Source organism: Gadus chalcogrammus, chromosome 23, assembly GCF_026213295.1.
Source record: "Gadus chalcogrammus isolate NIFS_2021 chromosome 23, NIFS_Gcha_1.0, whole genome shotgun sequence".
In the NCBI taxonomy this organism is placed as follows: Eukaryota; Metazoa; Chordata; class Actinopteri; order Gadiformes; family Gadidae; genus Gadus; species Gadus chalcogrammus.
This window is the reverse complement of record NC_079434.1, coordinates 16,836,105-16,861,104: the sequence shown is the minus strand read 5'-3', so window position 1 is coordinate 16,861,104 and position 25,000 is coordinate 16,836,105. Positions and strand designations below refer to the sequence as shown.

Genomic DNA, 25,000 nt, shown 5'->3' with positions numbered 1-25,000 from the left:
GTCATGTGACCCGGGGCCGTGCCCGCGCCTCTGTGTCCATGACGACCAGGACCTCCGGGTGGGAGACACCTGGCTGCAGGGGGAGTGTCAGCAATGGTGAGGGGACACACGCACGCACACGCATGCACACACGCACGCACGCACGTACCAACACACGTATACACGCACGCACGCACATACACACGCACGGACGTACACATACACACATACGTACACACGCACGCACGCACGCACGCACGTACACACACACAAAAGCACGTACACATGCACGTACACACCACGCACGCACGTACACACATGCAGAGACACACACGCACACACATGCACACAGACACGATCAACAGACACACACATCAGACAAAACATTGCATGAACAGTTCTATTCCAATTCATTTGAAACAATAAACATATTGATTATGTCTCCACACAGATATGGATGCACACATTTGCCACAGTTGAATAAACAAACACAGACACACACACACACACACACACACACACACACACACACACACACACATACACACACACTGAGAACTGAGTGCTGGTTCTCATTTGTCCCTGATCCTTCTCCTGTGTTCAGCACCTGCACCCCGGAGGGAGAATACTGCCAGGAGATCGAGTGCAGAGGTGGGTCTGCCCTCAGTCATCCTGAGAAGTTACCTCATGTTGTCTAAGGAGTTACCTCATGATGCCTGAGAAGTTACCTCATGATGCCTGAGAAGTTACCTCATGAAGCCTGAGAAGTTACCTCATGAGGCCTGAGAAGTTACCTCATGAGGCCTGAGAAGTTACCTCATGATGCCTGAGAAGTTACCTCATGAGGCCTGAGAAGTTACCTCATGATGCCTGAGAAGTTACCTCATGAGGCCTGAGAAGTTACCTCATGAGGCCGGCTCTCCACTGCCTCCTGACCTCCACTATGTTCCCCGAAACATGTCAGGATCTGTTTTAATGTTGAATAAAAGAGAAGGCCAAAATAAAATAAAAGGCCAAAGTAATAGGCAAGGCCATAATAAAAGTTAATGGCAAATAAAAAACGATCCAAATCAGATTTTAAATCCCATTATTGATATAAATGTTTGCGGCTGAGCAGCATTGTACACGGTAGACCTCAGTAAGTCTCAGGACGGGTTCAAACGATCTCTCCCCCCAGTGGACGGGGGCTGGACGCCGTGGTCGGTGTGGGCCGACTGCCCGGTGACCTGCGGACAGGGTACACAGGTTCGATCCCGCGCCTGCGTCAACCCCCCCCCGCGCAACAACGGCTCCCACTGCGGGGGTCCGGAGCGAGAGGTCCAGGACTGCAGAGCCCCCCCCTGCCTGGGTTCGTACCATCTGAGAGCACACGCTGAGTCCCCCCTTACCCCTCACAGCCCCCCACAGCCCTATGAAGCACTTAGTGTGTGTTGTACGTGCTGGCACTTAATGTACACACTTATTATATGTTGTACGTCCTGGCACTTAATGCACACACTTATTGTGTGTTGTACGTCCTTGCACTTGAAAATAGTACTTAGCATTGTGTATTATCTTGTCCTAGCTATCTTTGTTGTGTACGGGGAATGGGTTAACCTAGTGATTGTTAGTTTTTGGCACTTGGTTCCATGAACATCCTTACTGTAACGAGAGCGATATAGTGTTGTTTCTCTTTCTTTTGACAAATGTAATTATTGTAAGTCCCTTTGGATAAAGCGTCTGCCAAATGCCCTTTATGTAAATTTAAATGAATCAGAGCTGAACTCAACCCACTTTGAAATTCTTCTCTTTGTTATAACGTGATGATGATTTCCTAAATTTCTCTGCTGAGATGAATAAAGTATATCTTATCTTATGATGATGATGATGGCCCTGCGACGAAACTTCACAGGTATACATAAAGGTGAAATATTATACCAGTGTGAGTGTGATTAGCTGTTACAAGCCACAAGTGTGCGTTTCCAGCTTGATGTATGACGGATAGTTGAGCAACGATTGCTACAGTCCACTGGGCAGGCTAGTAGACTGATCTATCCAGCACACATCTAGGTGGTTACGCCCACTTGTGATGTCAGAAGAGGCAGATTTTCAAAACTGGTGGCATAATATGTCACCTTAAATGAAATTAAATACATTTCAATTAAATTATTTTATTTAATCAAATTGGTAAGGTAGCACTGAAGCCATAGTAGACTTACATAAAGCCTCGGGAAACGTCTCTGTCAGCTCTCTAGATCCTAAATGCCTCAAAATTCTCAGCAACTGGGTGTTTCACATAGGGGGGGGTAATACTCATAAAAGTAGGAGAACAAATAGTGTGCTAGAAAACCAAGCAATTCTATGAGGTCAACCAAATTAAATAATAAACAGTGAAGAAGGCCACAATGGGACCCCTTTGTGCGGGCTTCGGTCTGGACGGAGGGTCTGACGCCTCCCCCCCCCCCCCCTACAGACGACCTTTGCCCCTGGTCGCCGTGGTCGCCGTGCTCCCGCAGCTGTGGGGCGGGCTCTGCGCTGCGGCGGCGTGGCTGCGTGTGCGAGGAGGCGGGGGACGCAGCTTGCCCCCCCGAGGTGGAGGCGGAGCGGGGCGCGGAGGAGACCCAGCTGTGCTACAGGCGGCCCTGCCCAGGTACCGCCCTCTGTGGTTACCGTGGTTTCTATAGAACGCTGTAGCGACCCGGGCCGGTGGGGCTCCATGGCGGCCATTTTGTATGAGTGTGTGTTCCCTTTCTGACCTCCATGACCGCCGCTGTTTAAGTGAAGATCTTAATCAGACTTAGTGACCTTAGTCATAGTTTTGCTTCTTCGACTCGTCATCTTTCTCCCGCAGGCGTTCTGTAAAACCTTTTAAGATTTTTTAGAGGAGACTGAATTGAATGAATGGTAACAGAAACGTTCAAATTCACTTAACATGTTAATATGCGTGCGTGTGTTTGTGTGTGTGTGTGTGTTTTGATGTGCGTCTGTGTGTGTGCGTGCGTGTGTGTGTGCGTGCGTGCGTGCGTGTGTGCGTGCGTGCGTGCGCGCGCGCGTGTGTGTGTGTGTGTGTGTGTGTGTGTGTGTGTGTGTGTGTGTGTGTGTGTGTGTGTGTGTGTGTGTGTGTGTGTGTGTGTGTGTGTGTGTGTGTGTGCAGGCTGTCCAATGTCGGAGTGGAGTGAGTGGTCACTGTGTTCCTGCGAGTCTCAGAGACAGCAGCGCCATCGCGTGGCTCTCTCCCCGGCCACCAGGGGGCAGCAATGCTCTCCTGTGGAAACCCAGAGCAGAGCCTGCAACCTCAGCCTCTGTGACAGTATGTAGCCAACATATGTGTGTGTGTTTATGTGTTGGTTTATGTGTGTTTGTGCGATTATGCAGATTTGCACAGCAATGTGATTGATCATTGAATGTAAACATAATAAGTCAAATAGTTCATTAGGGCACCATTTAAAATGTCTTCTTTGCCAGAGATAGTCTTATCCTACATCATTAAAGTCATTCCACAACCTCATAACACATACTTAACTTAATGACTGCTGTTAACCGATCAGCCTCCAGGCTGACAGCTCCTTCTTCCTCTGCTGTGCAGGCTGCGACGCCCCCTTCCTCTACTCGGAGTGTGGCGCCCCCTGTGAGCAGCAGTGTGCGCTGCGGGGCCGCCCGGAGCTGTGTCTGGGGGCGGGGGGGTGCACCCCTGGGTGCTACTGCCCGCAGGTCAGCACGATCCACCTAACCCTCCCCTCCACCCCTGACGCTCCTGTTGAGCTTCATCGTTGCGTCTTCTTAACTCACTTCAGGCTTTGTCTATTCTTACCCGTGACAAACTCGCGCACTCGTTCATGTCCGCGCCCATTCTGAGGAGCGGGCCTCGACCGACCTTTAACCTCTAGTGTTGCGAGGAGTTCTGGTGGACCCGCTCCAGATGACTGGATTAGAGGATGCTGAGTGCAGTGTGCCACCATCAATAACAGGGAGACACGTTTGGAGGACGAGGCTATGTTTCTGGAGTCATTTTACCCTAAAGTCGGGGGAGTTCTCCCGGTGATTTACCGGACCATCAGGGGAAGGAGTGCGTCGGGCTTTGAGTAATGGTCCACGTCGCAGGAGGATTGAAGGGCCGTGGTGAAATATGCTGATAGAAACGAGAGCGCCCCCCCGCCCTCCGCCCGCTGCATCAGTGCTGCTAATCTCCTTGTGTTTGACACTGATTTATTCCTACGCGGGTCACTGGAAAATTACTTTTGCTCAGTCTCACGCCTAAAGCGTCATATGCTGCTCTCGCATGGGGAGTGCCGGCCCGCTGTGGAACGTACGGTCGTGGTGCACTGCATGCCAGCCATGTATCAGAACACATTCACAAGTTCCATGTATCAGAACACATTCACATGTATCATCAGAACACATTCACAAGTTCCATGTATCAGAACACATTCACATGTTCCATGTATCAGAACACATTCACACGTATCATCAGAACACATTCACATGTATCATAAGAACACATTCACATGTATCATCAGAACACATTCACATGTTCCATGTATCAGAACACATTCACATGTTCCATGTATCAGAACACATTCACACGTATCATCAGAACACATTCACATGTATCATCAGAACACATTCACATGTTCCATGTATCAGAACACATTCACATGTTCCATGTATCAGAACACATTCACACGTATCATCAGAACACATTCACATGTATCATCAGAACACATTCACATGTATCATCAGAACACATTCACATGTATCAGAACACATTCACATGTATCATCAGAACACATTCACATGTTCCATGTATCAGAACACATTCACATGTTTCTTGTATCAGAACACATTCACATGTTCCTTGCATCAGAACACATTCACATGTTCCATGTATCAGAACACATTCACATGTTTCTTGTATCAGAACACATTCACATGTTCGTCGTACCAGAACACATTCACATTTATCATCAGAACACATTCACATGTTCCATGTATCAGAACACATTCACATGTTTCTTGTATCAGAACACATTCACATGTTCCTTGCATCAGAACACATTCACATGTATCATCTGAACACATTCACATGTTCCTTGTATCAGAACACATTCACATGTTCCTTGCATCAGAAAACATTCACATGTTCCTTGTATCAGAAAATCTTAACATGTTCAATTTATCGGAAAACTTTCAGAACACATTCACATTTTCTTTGAGGGGTTGACTAGAAGAAAGAGTCAGAAGATTATTTGTTGCATTTTGCTCACCTTTATTTCCCCAACCTCCCCAGGAAATTACTAATTGAAACGATGCATATTGAAATATCATCCATTAACATTTTACGTGAAGAGAGAATTTGCAATAATGAATATTCACTTCATTACGTCGCCGCCACAGGGTCGGGTAGTCTGTGGAAACGTACACGGTTTGTTTCATATCTTCCCCTGACAGAAGTGAAGAGTTCTCACGGCGTTTGTCAACAGGCGTATCAATCTCTTTAATTAGGAGGAGGGATGAGGGCCAGGTCTGTTTCAGTCTGTCGTTGTCGCGGGGCTGAGCTAAACGGTACGGAGGAGGCGCCGTGAGTCATGGTTGTCTGCGGCCCCGTATCGATTACCTCGCCCAGACTCCATGCATGCAAATGATGCGATGTCTCCAGGTGCTGCATCTTTAAAGAGCCAGATATATTTACATCAAACCGGGTCACAGCGGTGCTGCTGCTTCTGATTCAGCGCACAGATGAGATGAGTTTAGGATCTAAATACGTCACGGGTCGTTCATCCTCTGAGAAACGCCAACAGATACCGTGAGATTCTGATAACCTCAGTAGGGCAGAAATATCTAAACTCTCCCATAATTAAATCCTTATCTTATACAGCTCATCATCATCAAGATGTATTAAATATTGGAACATTAATAGTTTTCATTCCCCAAATAAAACTTCCCACATCCGAGCAATAAAAACAATGGAAGTATTGTTTGTGTATGTGTAGCATTCAATCATTGAGGTCAATTCATCACGTTTATCCAAGCATGAAACCATCGACAAATCTGCCTCGGCTCAACCCCGCTCCAGAGTCTCAACTCCTCCATTGTGCAGTGTTTCGTAAAAATCCAATTTGCACATCTCCATAAAGTCTGCGATGGGATCTCGAATGAAGTCACGACCACCGCGGTCCTGAGAGCCCAGGGGCCGACATATCTGCCGTGCCGCCCTCTCCTGCCAGGGGCTGCTGCAGCTCAACGGTAGCTGTGTTCCTCCGGAGGCCTGTGGCTGTGTCCACCTCCAGCAGGACGGCCCCGACCGGCCCCCCACGCCCATCACCGTCCCCCAGGGAGAGACCCTCGCCGTGGGCTGCAGCACCTGGTGGGGGTCCATGCTCTCTGTCTGTCTGCCTGTCTGTCTGTCTGTCTGTCTGTCTGTCTGTCTGCCTGCCTGTCTGTCTGTCTGTCTGTCTGTCTGTCTGTCTGTCTGTCTGTCTGTCTGTCTGTCTGGCTGGCTGGCTGGCTGGCTGTCTGGCTCTCTTTTTCTCTGTCTGTCTGTCTGGCTGTCTGTCTCTCTTTTTCTCTGTCTGTCTGTCTGTCTGTCTGTCTGTCTGTCTGTCTGTCTGTCTGTCTGTCTGTCTGCCTGCCTGCCTGCCTGCCTGCCTGCCTGCCTGCCTGCCTGCCTGCCTGCCTCTCTCTGTCTCTCTTTCTATCTCTCCGTCTGCCTGTTTGTCTGTCAGTCTCTCTGTTTGTCTCCCCGTTTGTCTGTATATTTCTGTCTGCGTGTCTGTCTTTCTTTCTCTCTCCCTGTTTCTTTTTCTCTCGCTCTCTCTCTCTCTCTCTCTCTCTCTCTCTCTCTCTCTCTCTCTCTCTCTCTCTCTCTCTCTCTCTCTCTCTCTCTCTCTCTCTCTCTCTCTCTCTCTCTCTCTCCTCTCTCTCTCTCTCTCTCTCTCTCTCTCTCTCTCTCTCTCCCTCTCTCTCTCTCTTTGACTCTGCTGTCTGTCTGTTGGCTGTTTGCTGTTTGTATGTCTGTCTTTACCATCTCTGCATATTCCAGATAAAACTGTCTGGGGTAGAATGTGAATATATGATGCAATCTACAGATTTTCCATTTCTACATCGGTCTTGATCCACCTATCATTTGTATGCATCATAATATTATTTCCAGCCATATCTCGGCTTAACAGTACAATGATTGTTTGTGCTTTTTGTTCTGAATATTGTAGCCTGTTTGTTTGAGATTTCATGCTCTGTGCTCTGTTCTGCAGCTTTTGCCATGAGGGGATTCTGCAGTGTGACATGAGAGAGTGTGAAGGTAAGATAAGATGTGACACATAAATAACATATGAATCCTGCCGCGCTCCATCTGGGGGGAACCGGCAGGGATTAGAATTGCTGAATTGCTTATGCCTCCTCCGTGCTCCTTTTGATTGACTCTCCCTTCCACCTCACATTCTTACTCACTCACTCACACTCATGCAACCAATCACTTACTCACTCACTCACTCGCACACTCACTCACTCACTCACTCACTCACTCACTCACTCACTCACTCACTCACTCACTCACTCACTCACTCACTCACTCACTCTCACACTCACTCACTCACTCTCACACTCACTCACTCACTCACTCACTCACGCTCATACTCACGCACCCAATAAACGTCTAACATACTTGCTCACTCACTCACTCACTCACTCTCACACTCACTCACTCACTCACACACACACACACTCTCACACACACACACACACACACACACACACACACACACACACACACACACACACACACACACACACACACACACACACACACACACACACACACACACACACACACACACACACTCATTCACTTACTCATGCACTCTCATACTTACGCACCCAATAACCGACTTACACACTCACTCACTCACTCACACTCACTCTCACACTCACTCACTCACTCACTCATTCACTCACTCACTCTCACACGTTTTACTCACTCATTCACTCTCACACTCACTCACTCACGCTCGCTCGCTCGCTCACTCACTCACTCACTCACTCACTCACTCACTCACTCACTCACTCACTCACTCACTCACTCACTCACTCACTCACTCACTCACTCTCACACTCATTTCTTCACTCACTCACACACACGCTCCCCCCCCCTCTCCCCCAGTCATTCTCAGCGAGTGGTCAGCGTGGACCCCCTGCTCTCCGTGCAAGCTGTCCCCTGCGGGGCCCGAGGGGCCCGGCCCGGTGTCCCTGCAGCGGCGCTACCGGGCCTGCCTGGACCTGGACTCGGGCCTCCCCGTGCCTGAGGAGGAGCAGCAGGGCCAGTGTCCCGGGCCGCTCAGCCAGGAGCGCGCCTGCCCGGACCCCGCGGTGTGCCGAGGTACGGGAGACCCTCTTCACTGCTCGTTAGACCCTCCTGCAGGCAGACCCCCTCACTGGGGCTGAGTCGGAGGTCAGGGAGTCAGTGGATCACTGGGGCTGAGCCAGACGTCTGGGAGCCCCCCCGCGTTCACACTGTACACGTCTGGCGACGGATGACATAGGGCGTGTCTGGCGTATGGGTAACGCGATCTGATGGGCCGACGGATCCGTCGCCAGTTGAACATTTCTCATCTTTTGGACGCAGGCAATGCATTGCGAGAGCGCCCCATGCAAAGTCAATGAGATCCGTTGACGGACGTGTACAGTGTGAACGCGTTGTCAGTGGATCACTGGGGCTGACGTCGGGGGGTCAGTGGATCACTGGGGCCGACGTCAGGGACTCAGTGGATCACTGGGGCTGACGTCAGGGAGTCAGTGGATCACTGGGGCCGACGTCAGGGAGTCAGTGGATCACTGGGGCTGAGCCATCAGAGAGTCAGTGGATCACTGGGGCCGACTTCAGGGAGTCAGTGGATCACTGGGGCTGACGTCAGGGAGTCAGAGGATCACTGGGGCTGACGTCAGGGAGTCAGAGGATCACTGGGGCTGAGCCATCAGAGAGTCAGTGGATCACTGGGGCTGACGTCAGGGAGTCAGTGGATCACTGGGGCTGACGTCAGGGAGTCAGTGGATCACTGGGGCTGACGTCAGGGAGTCAGTGGATCACTGGGGCTGAGCCATCAGGGAGTCAGTGGATCACTGGGGCTGAGCCATCAGGGAGTCAGTGGATCACTGGGGCTGAGCCATCATGGAGTCAGTGGATCACTGGGGCTGAGCCATCATGGAGTCAGTGGATCAGCATCGCCTCACAGTGGAGGCCTGCTATGAGGAGCTGGTCCTGGTTTCAGGAGCACTGAAACCTAGCCTAGTCGGAGTGTGAGCGAGGCGGTGAATTAATGAGGGGACCACAGTGGGAGGGAGGGAGGGAGGACGAGAGAGAAGAAGGGAGGACAGAACACAGGTGGTCAGCAGCACACAGCCAAGCACCTCATCACTGAGTTTTTTATCGTCCTCCAAAAGTGTTCCTGTGGGTGCAATTAGCAGCTTCTAACTGGAATGTGACAAAGTGACGCGAAGGGCACAGAAAGTAACCATGAAAGAATTTCTGATGGTTCATTTAAACATTGGATAATGTTTTTATCGTTAATAGCTCTAACTTCATTGGCTCCTGGAAACCTCGGTTGAACTAAAATATGCTTATACAAGCATGCCTCCTCAACTGACTTATTGATGAGCAATATAAGGTATTAACGTGCAAACACAGTAGTACATAATTAAAATCGTACCAACAACCATCTCTCTATTGAATAATGTATATCTGTTTAGCATTATTGAAGGTCGATATTCGTTGTCAAAGAAAAATCTAATTAAAGTAAAAGTGAAAGTATTTAATACCAATATGCAGAGCAGAACCAGCAGTGGCAGCCGACTGACAGCCATGAATACAAACACAGAGGACCATCCGAGCTTTAGTGTAGACCGCGAGGAACACTGAAGCATACCTTTAACCAAGACACACTATCTCTGTCCTGCATCTAGATTAGACTAGAAAAACGTTATTTATCCCAAGATGGGCAATTTAGTTCACAGTTTCCGGTCTTGCACAATAAATTACTTAATAAATACAATAAATAGCAATAAGACGTAGACAAAACCTTATATCAACAGCATTCCTAACCCACACATTTAACTCACAATTTAATTCAGTAAGTAACAACAACCCTGCCCCCGGATAATACACAGTTATTGTTTAGGAACTGCCTTGCAATAGGAATGGATGAGAATATGTCTTATTGCATCATTATATGATATAATATATTTGTGCAATCGCTGGTGTACGCAAACGAAGCTAATGAGAAAATGTCAAGTCTGTTATTCCGGTTTTCTATTTACTTCCAAATGAAGCAAACGGTGCTGCTATAATTCAGGTTTATTCAAAGAGGCATCGTTAATCGTTAATTTCTCATATGAGCCAATATCCCCGCTGCTCTTTATCGTGTTGGAATAGATTTGAAGAGTGCTTTGTTGTAGCCTTCGTCTTCCTCATCCCCAGGAACTTTGCAGAGAGCATAATTTGTCAAGTTCCTACCGCCAAACTAGATGAAAGTACTTCTATAACACTTAGAAAACGTTATCATCCCCAGGAGTACAAAGTTGGAATACAGGGTGAACTTTAAGTTGAAAAGGAAGTGGAGAAAATATTGACCATCTTCTGTGGGACAAATAGTTATTATTTGATGAAGAGAGTAAATAAGCGGGATAAGATCTTTATTTCGGTCCATCCTTCCTGCGTATGTGTTCTCACCACAGCCTGACGGTCTCAGCTCTCCGCCCTCACACTTGATCCCTCTAACTGGGACCAGTGAGGTGGAATCACTGGATGCCTCTCACTCCAGTGGGGCAGGTTTATAAAACATTCCGTTGTTCCAAAGCTACAAAGACGATTTTATTGATTCCTTAACTTCGAGGGGACAGCCATCAACGAAAGAAACTAGTGAAGTCCCTGCATCCTTAATCATAAGTAGCTTAGAGTGGTGGAGTACGTCTCTAGAGGGGAGACTTGAACCATATTGAGGAATGGTTTTGTTCATGATAACGACCACGATCACAAATGATTTGCAGGATTCATCACAAACAACCATGAGCTGGTTTCTTTTATGATAACGATGATGGTTCCATCTGCTGAGCCAAACACAACTTATCACAAACACCACGGCACCGTCAGAAACACGATCTCCTTCCTCTCCCCACCCCTCAGACGTGTGTGTGTGGAGAGCGTGGGGGGCCTGGGGGGCCTGCACCCAGCCCTGCAGTGGAGGCTTCAGGCAACGCCACAGGCAGCCTCTCGCCCCCTCCCCAGGACCCCACTGCAGGAGGCAGCAGACCCAGAGCCAGAGCTGCAACACAGGCCTCTGCCCAGGTACAGCCCCCCCACACACCTGTACCCAGGTACAGTACCCCCAGACACCTGTACCCAGGTACAGTACCCTAACACACCTGTACCCAGGTACAGTACCCTAACACACCTGTACCCAGGTACAGTACCCTAACACACCTGTACCCAGGTACAGTACCCTAACACACCTGTACCCAGGTACAGTACCCTAATACACCTGTACCCAGAAACAGTACCCTAATACACCTGTACCCAGGTACAGTACCCTAAAACACCTGTACCCAGGTACAATACCCTAAAATACCTGTAGCCAGGTACAGCACCCTAACACACCTGTACCCAGGTACAATACCCTAACACACCTGTACCCAGGTACAACAGCCCACTTACACACCTTTACCCAGGTACAGTACCCTAACACTCCTGTACCCAGGTACAGTACCCTAACACACCTTTACCCAAGAACAGCACCCCAACACACCTGTACCCAGGAACAGCACCCCCACAGTTAGTCTAGAGAGCGTTATGCTTGCTGACTGTTACTCTTTTGTAATGACTTTAGGTGAGCGCTGCGAGGACCGGGGGCGGACCTACCAAGAGGGCTGTGCCAATCAGTGTCCCCGCAGCTGCACCGACCTATGGGAGCACGTGCAGTGTCTACAGGGAGCCTGTCACTCAGGTACTCTACCTACTGAGATCCACACCGTGCATGGCCTTGTCGGTCTTGCATACACTTCCTCCCTGATGAGTGTCATCATCTATCCCCTCCTACTTGATGAGTGTCATCATCTATCCCCTCCTACCTGATGAGTGTCATCATCTATCCCCTCCTCCTTGACCATCATCTATCCCCTCCTCCCTGATGAGTGTCATCATCTATCCCCTCCTACCTGATGAGTGTCATCATCTATCCCCTCCTCCCTGATGAGTGTCATCATCTATCCCCTCCTACTTGATGAGTGTCATCATCTATCCCCTCCTCCCGGACCATCATCTATCCCCTCCTACCTGATATGTGTCATCATCTATCCCCTCCTACTTGATGAGTGTCATCATCTATCCCCTCCTCCCGGACCATCATCTATCCCCTCCCTCCGGCAGGATGCCGCTGTCCAGAGGGCCAGCTGCTGCAGGACGGAGAGTGCGTCCCGCTGGCTGACTGCCGCTGCGGCTTGCCGTCGGGCAACGGCAGCCTGGAGTTCAACCCGGGGGAGAACGCCACGCTGGACTGTAACGACTGGTCAGCACACACACACACACACACACACACACACACACACACACACACACACACACACACACACACACACACACACACACACACACACACACACACACACACACACACACACACACAGTGTCAGCCTTACCTACTTAACTACAGATTTTTCGTCATTGCATCATCATTCGGGTTTGTCAATCTATCTCTGCCTTTTGCCCCAGCTCGGCCCAATGGTTGTGTTTTCTTCTCCTCCAGTGTGTGTGAGAACAGCCGTCTGGTCTGCACCAAGCATCTCTGCCCCGCCTACCAGCCCTGGAGCCAATGGAGCGTCTGCTCTGCCTCATGTGGGCGTGGCCAGAGGACGAGGACACGCCCCTGCCTGGAGCAAGAGGGCGGGGTTCCCTGCGGGGACACGGAGCAGACGGACAGCTGCCTGCTGCCGGCCTGCCCAGGTAACACACACACACACAGGCGCACGCACACACACACACACACACACACACACACACACACACACACACACACACACACACACACACACACACACACACACACACACACACACACACACACACACACACACACACACACACACACACACACACACATATACACACCTGCACACACACTTGCACACATGCACACCTGCCCACACCCCTGCATACAGACACACAAAACAATCCCCTCCAGGATGTCCTTGTATGATTGATCTATTGAGTATGTTTATTTTCGTGTCATGCCACACAAGTGGCCCATCCCACACATGATTACAACACACTGATATAACTACACAAAGAGTGTAGTAAATACACAATCATAGTACACTATACAATACAATACAATACATCCGACACCGGATAAACACACCAAACATAAATTGACATACTCCTCCTAGCCCTCATAACCTTAGTCGAAAATCATGATGAAACAGACATTTCAAAATAAAATGAATTTCATTTTCAATTTCATTGAGCTCACAAAAGTTAGGGTACAAAAGTTACAAAGGTCCTTGTATGAGTATCACAGCCCCGTTCTCATCTGTCTCCCCCCTCTCCCCCCAGCCGACTGTGAGCTGAGTGAGTGGTCCTCGTGGAGCGCGTGCAGCGCCTCGTGTGGCGGGGGAGTGTCGGTGCGGAACAAGACGCTGGTGCAGGAGGCGGAGCCGGGGGGGCGGGCCTGCAGCCCACCGCTGGAGCAGCACACCGTCTGTAACACCAGCAGCTGCCTGCCTGGTGAGGACGCACAGTACAGTACATCAAACTCATGTTTGCGCGCACATGCACACACCCACGCACGCACGCACGCTCACTCACTCACTCACTCACGCACGCACGCACGCACGCACGCACGCACGCTCGCTCGCTCACTCACTCACTCACTCACTCACTCACTCACTCACTCACTCACTCACTCACTCACTCACTCACTCACTCACTCACTCACTCACGCACGCACGCACGCACGCACGCACGCTCGCTCGCTCACTCACTCACTCACTCACTCACTCACTCACTCACTCACTCACTCACTCACTCACTCACTCACTCACTCACTCACTCACTCACTCACTCACTCACTCACTCACTCACTCACTCACTCACTCACTCACTCACTCACTCACTCACTCACTCACTCACTCACTCACTCACTCACTCACTCACGTCACTCACTCACTCACTCACTCACTCACTCACTCACTCACTCACTCACTCACTCACTCACTCAATCACTCACTCACTCACTCACTCACTCACTCACTCACTCACTCACTCACTCACTCACTCACTCACTCACTCACTCACTCACTCACTCACTCACTCACTCACTCACTCACTCACTCACTCACTCACTCACACGCAGACACACAAATTTACTCTCCCACTCACACGCTCGCTCGCTTGCTCCCTGACTGACTGACTGACTGCTTCCCTCCCTCCTTCCCTCCCTCCCTCCCTCCCTCCCTCCCTCCCTCCCTCCCTCTAATGTATTTTCTTATCTTATGTATTAAAGTGTTGCTTCAACACATGGATGCCTTTCGAATGTCAGGGGATCGTCACAGGGATTAAGGCACGGGATGAGATACAGTACACAATACCAACACTTTGTTTGTGTGTGTGTGTGTGTGTGTGTGTGTGTGTGTGTGTGTGTGTGTGTGTGTGTGTGTGTGTGTGTGTGTGTGTGTGTGTGTGTGTGTGTGTGTGTGTGTGTGTGTGTCTGCGTGTTTCCCTATGTGTGTGTGTGTGCCTCTCAGAGTGTCCCCGTGGCGAGGTGTTCAGTGTGTGTGCCGGCTCGTGTCCACACACCTGCGAGGACCTGTGGCCCCAGAGCCAGTGTGTGGCGGGCCCCTGTACCCCGGGCTGCTCCTGCCCCCCAGGACAGGTCAGTGTGATGTATCCCCCCCCCCCCTCTGTCCTGCTGCCTGTCCACGTCCCCCCTTCCAGGAGGAGAGTCTCACTGTCCCCCCCCCCCCCCCCCAGGTGCTGTACGGGGGCTCCTGCGTGTCCCGGGACGACTGCCCCTGCTCGCCCCTCGCTCTCCTGCGTGGGAACCACGAGATGAACTCCAGCGCCGAGGAGAGCGGCCCGGAGGCCCCGGTGCCCCCCGGCTCCACCATCAAGCACCTCTGTAACACCTGGTAACACCCCCCCCCCCCCCACCTCTGTAACACCTGGTAACACCCCCCCCCCCCCCCCCCACCTCTGTAACACCTGGTAACACCCCCCCCCCCCCCACCTCTGTAACACCTGGTAACACCCCCCCCCCCCCCCCCACCTCTGTAACACCTGGTAACACCCCCCACCCCCCCCCACCTCTGTAACACCTGGTAACACCCCCCCCCCCCACCTCTGTAACACCTGGTAACACCCCCCCCCCCCCCACCTCTGTAACACCTGGTAACACCACCAGCCCCCCCCCACCTCTGTAACACCTGGTAACACCCCCCCCCCCCCCACCTCTGTAACACCTGGTAACACCCCCCCCCCCCCACCTCTGTAACACCTGGTAACACCCCCCCCCCCCCCACCTCTGTAACACCTGGTAACACCCCCCCCCCCCCCCCCACCTCTGTAACACCTGGTAACACCCCCCCCCCCCCCACCTCTGTAACACCTGGTAACACCCCCCCCCCCCCCCCCACCTCTGTAACACCTGGTAACACCCCCCCCCCCCCCACCTCTGTAACACCTGGTAACACCCCCCACCTCTGTAACACCTGGTAACACCCCCCCCCCCCCCCACCTCTGTAACACCTGGTAACACCCCCCCCCCCCCCCCCCCCACCTCTGTAACACCTGGTAACACCCCCCACCCCCCACCTCTGTAACACCTGGTAACACAACCCCCCCACCCACCTCTGTAACACCTGGTAACACCCCCCCCCCCCCCCCCCACCTCTGTAACACCTGGTAACACCCCCCACCCCCCACCTCTGTAACACCTGGTAACACAACCCCCCCACCCACCTCTGTAACACCTGGTAACACCCCCACCCCCCCCCCACCTCTGTAACACCTGGTAACAACATCCCCTCCCCCTTTGGATCCCTCCCCCTTTGGATCCCTCCCTACTCCTCCCCCCCCCCCCCAAACCTTAATATATATTTGACTTGGAATGTAAACTAAACTTGAAAACAGCCCACTTAATAATCAGGGCTGAGTCAGCGCCAACTGCTGGCTGGCGGGACACTCAAAAGATTCTGTACCTACCAAAGAGAAAATCGTACAAGGGATCGGGAACAATTCTGTGCCAGTAGTTCTTGCCCGGAGCTGTTGTCTCTCTCACTATCTTCTTCGTTAACGCTTAATGATAAACTCTCCTCACTCAATCACTCAATCTTAATTGAGTGTGTCTCTGTTCACATTGATGATGTGGGTGTCCCTGTCAGGCCTGTCTGTGGAGCGTCCTGTCTGTGGTACGCAGAGTCGGCTCCAGAGCAGATCTACTGGAGGGGCATGGGTCGCCAGCGGGGGGGCACTGCCTTTTGTGAAATATTTTAACGCAAAAAAAGGGGGAGGGCTGTCGTGGATGCTAAACGCAAATAAATGGAGTTTAACCACCTCTGCTATGTCATAAATAGTTTATTCACATCAACAGTTTATGAACCTCCAAAAAAACATTAAGTAGGCCTGGCACTGTTTATAAACCTAGAGAACAGCCTCCACAATAATCAAAAACACCCCTGACAACATATAAGCTTTAAGCCCAGTTCAGACCAAAGATTCACCTTGCAACGACTTGCAACTCGCAACTCCTTGCGACTCCTTGCGACGAGACGGGCTGCAACGTTCTAAAACTGGGCCGTTCACACTGGCTGCAACGCGCTGCAACGGGCTGCGACGCTAGGTGGTTTCCCTAGCAGCTGTGAACGCTCTGGCACAGCTGAGAGCCGCAACAGCATTATTTGCGTAGGTTAGGTTAGATTAGTTAGGTTTGCAATTAGTTAGGTTTGCTATTAGTTTTATTTTTATTTTGCTTGAGAGTAGGCTAGAGTTACTGTGTTTTGTCATTCTCCGGATATCGGCTATTTCAATCGGATATTTTTATGCTGGAGTGGACAGTACGGTACCGGGAGAGTAAGGCTGTGACGTACAAGTTGTTCTGTAGCGTGATTGGCTGAAGAGAAATAGTTCAATTGCCGCGTTCTAAAACTGGACCTTGCGATTTCCACAGCATTAAGAAGACCCGTGTAATATAAGGGATAATGTATAGAACGCCGGTCATTATCGGGAAAATAAATAAAATAATGACCTGTGGTAGGAGGGGCATTAATGACCGCTAGGGGGGGCACGGCCCCCAAATGCCCCCCCTTAGCGCCGACACTGGTGGTACGTCATGTCTGTGGTGAACATCTCTGTGTTCGTGGGCTGACTCTGAACGAGTCTGGTCCCTGATCTTATCAGTCGTGCCTGATGGACTCTGGTGGATGGGGACGGTTGAACGAGCTCTTGGCTGTTAGGACGAGCGCTCTGATGAAGTACATGTCCCTAAAGTAATGTCTGTAGCGTGTTACAATCATGGGGCCATCATTAAACAACGAAAGCACCTCCTATATTAGTCTGTACCATCTGTTGGACATGTAGCGTTGGTGAAAGAAGACACACACAGACACACAAACAGACACACACAAAAAGACATACACAAATAGAGACACACACAGTCAGAGACAAACAGACACACAAAGAGACCCAGTCAAACAGACATCCACAAATAGACACTCACAGAGACACACAACCAGACGCACACAAACAGAGACACAGAAACACACACAAACAAACACACACAAACAAAGATACACACACAAAGAGACACCCACAAACAGAGATACACACAAACAGAAACACACAACCAGAGACACACTACAACAGACACACACAAACAGAGACACACACACACACACAAACAGACACCGACAAACAGAAAAACACAACATGACATTACAAAAACAGACACACACAAACAGACACACAAAAAGAGACGCACACAAACAGACACACCAAGGACACACACAAAGAGAACTACACAAAGACACACACAAACAGTGTGTGACTTTGTACATCTCAATGCAGCTGATAACCTCTGTAGTCTGAATCCCCTTCCCCCTGATTGGTACAGTCTGTACTTCCTCAAAGTCCAAAACACGCACCATCATGTATGTACTGGTGATTGCCCAGTGGCTGGACCACACGAGTGTTTGCTTAATGTTTTCCTGTTTGACTGAATAACAAACCCAATCCTCCCATTAGATCGGCCCGGGAGAAAGAAATCGATGAACTAAAGTGACGTGAAATTGTTATGGATTTAATGGAGCCTCTTTGGCTGATGCCTGAAGGATTGTGATCTGCTGCACATCACTTACATTATTTCTGCCAATTGTTCGTTAATAATCTGATGAATCAAATTGAATGAGAATAATCGTTTATTGCAGCTCTTCCTATCCCTCTCTAATGACTCTCTTTCTCCCTCTCTCTCCCCCTCTAATGACTCTCTCTCTCTCTCTCTCCCCCTCTAATGACTCTATTTCTCTTTCTGTCTCTCTCTCTCTCTCTCTCTCGCTCTCTCTCTCTCTCTCTCTCTCTCTCTCTCTCTCTCTCTCTCTCTCTCTCTCTCTCTCTCTCTCTCTCTCTCTCTCTCTCTCTCTCTCTCTCTCTCTCTCCCTCTCTAATCACTCTCTCTCTCTCTGCAGTGTGTGTAAGGGAGGCCTCCTGAACTGCACCTCGGACACATGTGATGGTGAGTGATGCTCCTCTTCAGACTCTACCACTCCACCCCTCTGCTTTGGTACGACCCCTCTGCTTTGGTACGACCCTTCTGCGTTGGTGCGACCCTGCCTGATGGCCACACTATCTCGTCAGTAACAGCTGATTAGCGGTGGGCTTGGATCCCCTCTCATCGTCACCATCACAGCCTGTAAAGTCTGATCGGTATCGTGTTGTTTTCAGAGAACATGCAATACCAGCGTGTCCAGGTAGGGGGAGCTAGAGCACAAGAGCACTGTAGACACAGTGTCGTGCTGTACCCCGCCTCCCCCCCACGCCCTGTGTATTCCCCAGAGGTTCTCCTGAGAGCTGAATGCCTCTGTGATTTGACCTAGCTCCCTCCATTGTGGAGGGCCTGGCCTGCTGGGCTTTACTCTGTCCTTCGGCTCTACTCCGCCGGTTTTTCTTGCTAAGCTGGCTCTCTGTAGTGAGCCTGTTCCTCTATGGCTCTCTGTAGTGAGCCAGCACCTCTATGGCTCTCTGTAGTGAGCCTGCTCCTCTATGGCTCTCTGTAGTGAGCCTGTTCCTCTATGGCTCTCTGTAGTGAGCCTGCTCCTCTATGGCTCTCTGTAGTGAGCCTGTTCCTCTATGGCTCTCTGTAGTGAGCCTGCTCCTCTATGGCTCTCTGTAGTGAGCCTGCTCCTCTATGGCTCTCTGTAGTGAGCCTGTTCCTCTATGGCTCTCTGTAGTGAGCCTGTTCCTCTATGGCTCTCTGAAGTGAGCCTGCTCCTCTATGGCTCTCTGTAGTGAGCCTGCTCCTCTATGGCTCTCTGTAGTGAGCCTGCTCCTCTATGGCTCTCTGTAGTGAGCCTGCTCCTCTATGGCTCTCGGCAGAGAGGCTGTTCTCTCACCATGTTCTGACTGATGTCTTGCTGGTTCCTCCAGTGGACTGCGAGTGGTCCGTCTGGTCTCCCTGGAGCTCCTGTTCCTCCAGCTGTGGTTCTGGACAACGTCGCTCCAACAGGACCGTGCTCCGGCCCAGCCGGTACAGTGGGGCCCCGTGTGAGGGCCCCGGCCAGCACACAGCGCCCTGCCTGGCCCCTGACTGTGGTAGGCGAAAGGGATGATGGAAGAGGCCCTCATCCATACTGTCGCTCTCCATTTGTTCCGTCTTTGACTCTCTATTTCTCTTTCTCTCTCTCTCTCTCTCTCTCTCTCTCTCTCTCTCTCTCTCTCTCTCTCTCCCTCTCCCTCTCCCTCTCCCCCCTCCCTCTCTCCCCCTCCCTCTCTCCATCTCCCTCTCCCCCTCCCTCTCTCTCTCCCCCCTCCCTCCCTCCCTCCCCTCCCCCTCCCTCCCCAGCTTGCCCTGCGGGGGAGCGTTGGCGACGGGGGGGCCCTGAGGGCCCGGTCCTGTGTGAGAGGGGCTGTGGGGACATGTACGTCCCCCCGCCCGCTAACTGCAGCGCTGCGGCGGAGGGCTGCGTGTGTCTGGAGGGGCGCTACCGCCAGGGGGGCGGGGCCTGCGTCCTGCCCGCCCTCTGCCCCTGTGAGGACGCCAGCGGCCGGACCAGAGAGGTGGACACACACACGCACACACACAAATGCACACACACACACACACACACACACACACACACACACACACACACACACACACACACACACACGCAAACACACTAGTGTTTAGATTCTCTGCCCGAGCCCGACCCGACACGACCTGCGGGCCGGGTAGGGCCGATATTTCCCACCACTATCCTCCACTATCCTCGGCAGAACGTGCACGGGCTCGGGCCGGGTCGGGTTTGAATTTCGGGGCCCGATCTAAGCTCTAAAACACACACACACACACACACACACACACACACACACACACACACACACACACACACACACACACACACACGGACCCCAATGCAAAAGACCTAGCATCATGGTTATAATATCCAAAATGTAGCTTCCATTGGTAGTTCCTATCCACCTATATATCTATCTTATAGATAGATATCAACTTCAACTATGTAATTCTTTCATTGACCACTGGGCTCCCTCAGTGACTGGCGGGACGGCCCGGTTCAGTGTGGTAGTTTAGCTGTTGATTGAGCCTCTACGGGTCATCCACCATGTGTGCCCCCCCCAGGGTTATTTACCTCTGGAGCGGCGAGGACAGATGAGTGACAGGCCGCGGCCGCCTCATCCATAATGCACCGGCCCCGCGCCCGCCGGCTCCAATGGCCGCCCGCAATAATTGATGAGGAGTGATATTAAAGGATTATAATACTGAATCATACTCTGACCAGAGGGCTGGCCCTCTCCACGGGCTCTCCTGTTCCCCGACCGCTCTGAGACTGTGTGTATTCTATTGTGTAGCTCTCTGTCTATATAGATGTATAGACATATATTATGCTCTCTCTCTCGCTCTCTCTATGTCTCTCTCTCTCTCTCTCTCTCTCTCTCTCTCTCTCTCTCTCTCTCTCTCTCTCTCTCCCCCTCCCTCCCTCCCTGGTTGTGTGGGCTGATATGTGGGGTGAGCTCTGGAAGGTTTTCTAATTAAGATCTCATAACCTCTGTGGTGCGGGGCCGCTGCAGGGGCCCCTGCCGGCTGACAGAGTGCTGCTATTACCCTGACTGGGCTGGGACACGCTAACAATGCCCACAACCACTCACCTCTCACACACACACACACACACACACACACACACACACACACACACACACACACACACACACACACACACACACACACACACACACACACACACACACACACACACACACACACACACACAGAAAGGCACACACAAACACAGACATGCACACACACACACTTACGCATGCGCACACCCACATGCACATTCACACGCACACACACGCCCACACGTACCCACACACACAAACAGACACGCATACACAACGATACACACACACACACACATAACACTCTATATTAGACTCATAAAACTCACAAATGCATTAGCTGGGAAACGGAGCTGAGACTTTTTATTGTTTTGTTGTGTCTTCCTTGTGTGTTAATGCTTTCGTGTGTGTCTGCAGGCGGGCGTAGAGTGGGAGGAGGACTGTGTCTGGTGCCGCTGTGTGAACGGGGTGAAGGAGTGCCGGTCCAGATGCCCCGCCCTCTCATGCGACGAGGTGAGACACATGTCGTCTGTTAAGCGCGCTGTGACTACAGCTCGCCACGGGTAGGAAGCGCCTGATCCGACGGTTAACCGGCCTGACTAACAAGCTCCAACCTGTTAACGAGCTCCGCCCTGCTAACGGGCTCTGCCCTGCTGTTGTATCTGTTGCAATTAACCATGGGGCTGTCCAACAATTGGCTGTGGCTTAGTGGTGCTAGAGTGGGAGTGGGCTGACACACACACACACGCACGCACGCACACACACACACACACACACACACACACACACACACACACACACACACACACACACACACACACACACACACACACACACACACACACACACACACACACACACACACACACACACACACACACAGTTTGTTTGCACCGAACATACGTCTAGCAGAGGACGCAGCGCTGTGATTGGTCCCGTACCGCCGCTCTGATGAGGAGAGCATGAAGAAGAGAGCATTAAAGCTAGATTGGTTTCTCCGGTCACCGATGCAGGTGGGAAACCGCGTGGCTAAAAAAAGATTTCTGCTGATGAACGGGAACTCAGCGCAAGGTTGGGCGCACACCTCCTCTCTCTGTCTGCTCCTCTCGGCTCCTCTTTCTCTGCTCCTCTGAGCTCCTCTCACCTCGTCTCTGCTCCTCTCTGCTCCTCTAACCTCCTCTCAGCTCCTCTCTGCTCCTCTAACCTCCTCTCTGCTCCCCCTGTCACCTCCTCTCACCTCCTCTCAGCTCCTCCTGTCACCTCCTCTCACCTCCTCTCTGCTCCTCCTCTCACCTCCTCTCACCTCCTCTTGAATCCTCTGTGCTCCTCCTCTCATCTCCTCTCTGCTCCTTCTGTCAGCTCCTCTCACCTCCTCTCTGCTCCTCCTCTCACCTCCTCTCTGCTCCTCCTCTCACCTCCTCTCTGCTCCTTCTGTCAGCTCCTCTCACCTCCTCTCTGCTCCTCCTCTCACCTCCTCTCTTCTCCTCCTGTCTGCTCCTCTCCTCTTTGTGAAGGTGACCGTCTCCTGGACTTGTGTCTGATTATCCCAAACTCTGGCCAGATTACCCTCATCACAAACCACACCCAATTTCACTGCTGGTATTTATTCATTCATCTGTTGCCATACCGCCCCCCCCCCCCACACACACACACACACACCCATGCACACATGCTCAGTGGATGGATAGGCCCTAGGGTGAGGCTGTGTATCACTCAGAGATGGTGATGAAGGTGATAATGATGTTGTCAGGCAGAGTTATACAGTCAGCGAGGTCAGCGAGGAGGAGTTGTGTTTGCTGTCAACGTGTGTGTCAGTTTGAGAGGCTGACATTCTAGTGTGTGTGTCTGTGTGTGTGTGTATGGACAGCATGACTTAGTATGTAATTAGCAGCTATTCTCAGACTGGGATACCATGGGACATTTCTCTCTATCTTTCCCCCTCTCTCTCTCTCTCTCTCTCTCTCTCTCTCTCTCTCTCTCTCTGTGTTTATGTCTATCTGTCTCTCCCTATCTCCCTGTCTCTCCCTCTCCCTACCTCCCCGTCTCTGTCTCTCTCCCTCCCCATCTCTCTCTCTCTCTCTCTCTCTCTCTCTCTCTCTCTCTCTCTCTCTCTCTATCTCTCTCTCTCTCTCTCTCTCTCTCTCTCTCTCTCTCTCTCTCTCTCTCTCTCTCTCTCTCTCTCTCTCAACCCCCCCCTCCCTGTCGCTCTGGAAGTTTAATTGGGTTTATTACAATGATGGACAGTGCTGTTAGCCAATCAGGGGTGATATATTTGCATGTCATGAATATTCATTAATATCTTTATATCTTTTGCACCAAAACCGACTCAAAGGGGCATTCATAGCTATTAGTGACCAACGCAAAATCAATGAAAAACGATGCATTGACAACTTTAAGCAATATAACACGAGTGTGAGTGGGGTTGTTTATTTTTTATTTTTTATTGGAGGGGGGGGGGGGGGGCAGAGGATCAGGGTAAGGTCAGGGGGGCGTTAGCTCAAAAAAGGTTGAGAACCACTGCTCTAGATGACCGCTAGGTGTCCCCTCTCCCCTCTCTCCCCTCTCTCCCCTCCCTCCCCTCTCTCCCCCAGGGGGAGGTTAAGGTGCTGGAGCCAGGCGACTGCTGCCCCGTCTGCAGAAAATCATTCCCAGGTCAGAGTCTTGTGCAACCGCAGCAGCCAATGAACAGGCTCCTCCCATTTCTCAAACGCACACACACATTCACGTACAAACACACACACATGGTTATTTTGGTGTATGTGTGACCACTATTTGAAACACCCATTAGCCGTAATGAGCCAATAGTTCATGAGACGTTAATGTGGATTGTGTATTCAACCGCATTTCCTCAATGAAATAAACTGTAAATAAGGCAGTTGTGTTGGATCGGCAAATTCAAGAACTTTTTAATAAAAAAGTTATTCATCTGTTCAGTTTGAAACCCTGTTAGGTTCTGTGATGTAATTATATAAACTAAAGCACTTCCTCCATTTTGCCTGTTAATCGTTTTGGGGGAAATCCGAGCCCTTGCCATACCTAATTAGAGGGAGATTACATTACTTAGGCAGCTTCTGGGCCTTGAATCCCTCTCTCTTGCTCTCTCAGTCTCACTCTCTCTCTCTCTCTCTCTCTCTCTCTCTCTCTCTCTCTCTCTCTCTCTCTCTGTCTCTCTCTCTCTCTCTCTCTCTCTCTCTCTCTCTCTCTCTCTCTCTCTCTGTCTCTCTCTCTCTCTCTCTCTCTCTCTCTCTCTCTCTCTCTCTGTCTCTGTCTCTGTCTCTGTCTCTGTCTCTCTCTCTCTCTCTCTCTCTCTCTCTCTCTCTCTGTCTCTCTCTCACACCCTTGTCCTTGTGCTACCTGTCTCTCTCCTCCCTCTCTTCTGTCCCTTGCTCCTCCTTCTCTCTCTCCTCTCCTTCATCGAGTGACACGCCAAACCGTCTCTCCTTCCTCTCCCCGCCTCGTCTCTCCTTCACCTACGAGCCCCTCTCCATCCATCTCCCCCCTCCTGTGAGTTCCTAATGTCCTCATCCTCTCTGTCCTTGCCCCGCCCCCGCCCGCTGGCCCCTGCAGGAGGTGAGCCGGAGGCGGTGTGCCAGCGCTACACCCAGGTGAGGAACATCACTAAGGGAGGCTGTCGCCTGGACAACGTGGAGGTCAGCTTCTGCAGGGGCCGCTGCCAGTCAG

At 51.3% G+C, this 25,000-nt stretch overlaps 1 protein-coding gene across 1 annotated transcript in view; it reads left to right on the top strand.

The window, feature by feature from the left end:
* sspo (SCO-spondin) overlaps window positions 1-25,000 on the top strand; it is a 102,648-nt gene that overhangs the window by 71,654 nt on the left and 5,994 nt on the right. Inside the window, exons 95-116 of the mRNA XM_056583944.1 lie at window positions 1-96; window positions 584-630; window positions 1,157-1,327; window positions 2,432-2,608; window positions 3,113-3,268; window positions 3,545-3,669; window positions 6,183-6,322; window positions 7,209-7,255; window positions 8,114-8,329; window positions 11,129-11,290; window positions 11,829-11,945; window positions 12,368-12,506; window positions 12,744-12,940; window positions 13,550-13,720; window positions 14,740-14,867; window positions 14,966-15,123; window positions 18,673-18,719; window positions 19,631-19,795; window positions 20,046-20,260; window positions 21,737-21,832; window positions 23,911-23,971; window positions 24,890-25,000. The exon at window positions 1-96 is cut by the window's left edge and continues 57 nt beyond it; the exon at window positions 24,890-25,000 is cut by the window's right edge and continues 20 nt beyond it. Of these exons, the coding sequence (XP_056439919.1) occupies window positions 1-96; window positions 584-630; window positions 1,157-1,327; window positions 2,432-2,608; window positions 3,113-3,268; window positions 3,545-3,669; window positions 6,183-6,322; window positions 7,209-7,255; window positions 8,114-8,329; window positions 11,129-11,290; window positions 11,829-11,945; window positions 12,368-12,506; window positions 12,744-12,940; window positions 13,550-13,720; window positions 14,740-14,867; window positions 14,966-15,123; window positions 18,673-18,719; window positions 19,631-19,795; window positions 20,046-20,260; window positions 21,737-21,832; window positions 23,911-23,971; window positions 24,890-25,000 (2,942 nt within the window). The remainder of the gene's footprint in view (window positions 97-583; window positions 631-1,156; window positions 1,328-2,431; window positions 2,609-3,112; window positions 3,269-3,544; window positions 3,670-6,182; window positions 6,323-7,208; window positions 7,256-8,113; window positions 8,330-11,128; window positions 11,291-11,828; window positions 11,946-12,367; window positions 12,507-12,743; window positions 12,941-13,549; window positions 13,721-14,739; window positions 14,868-14,965; window positions 15,124-18,672; window positions 18,720-19,630; window positions 19,796-20,045; window positions 20,261-21,736; window positions 21,833-23,910; window positions 23,972-24,889) is intronic.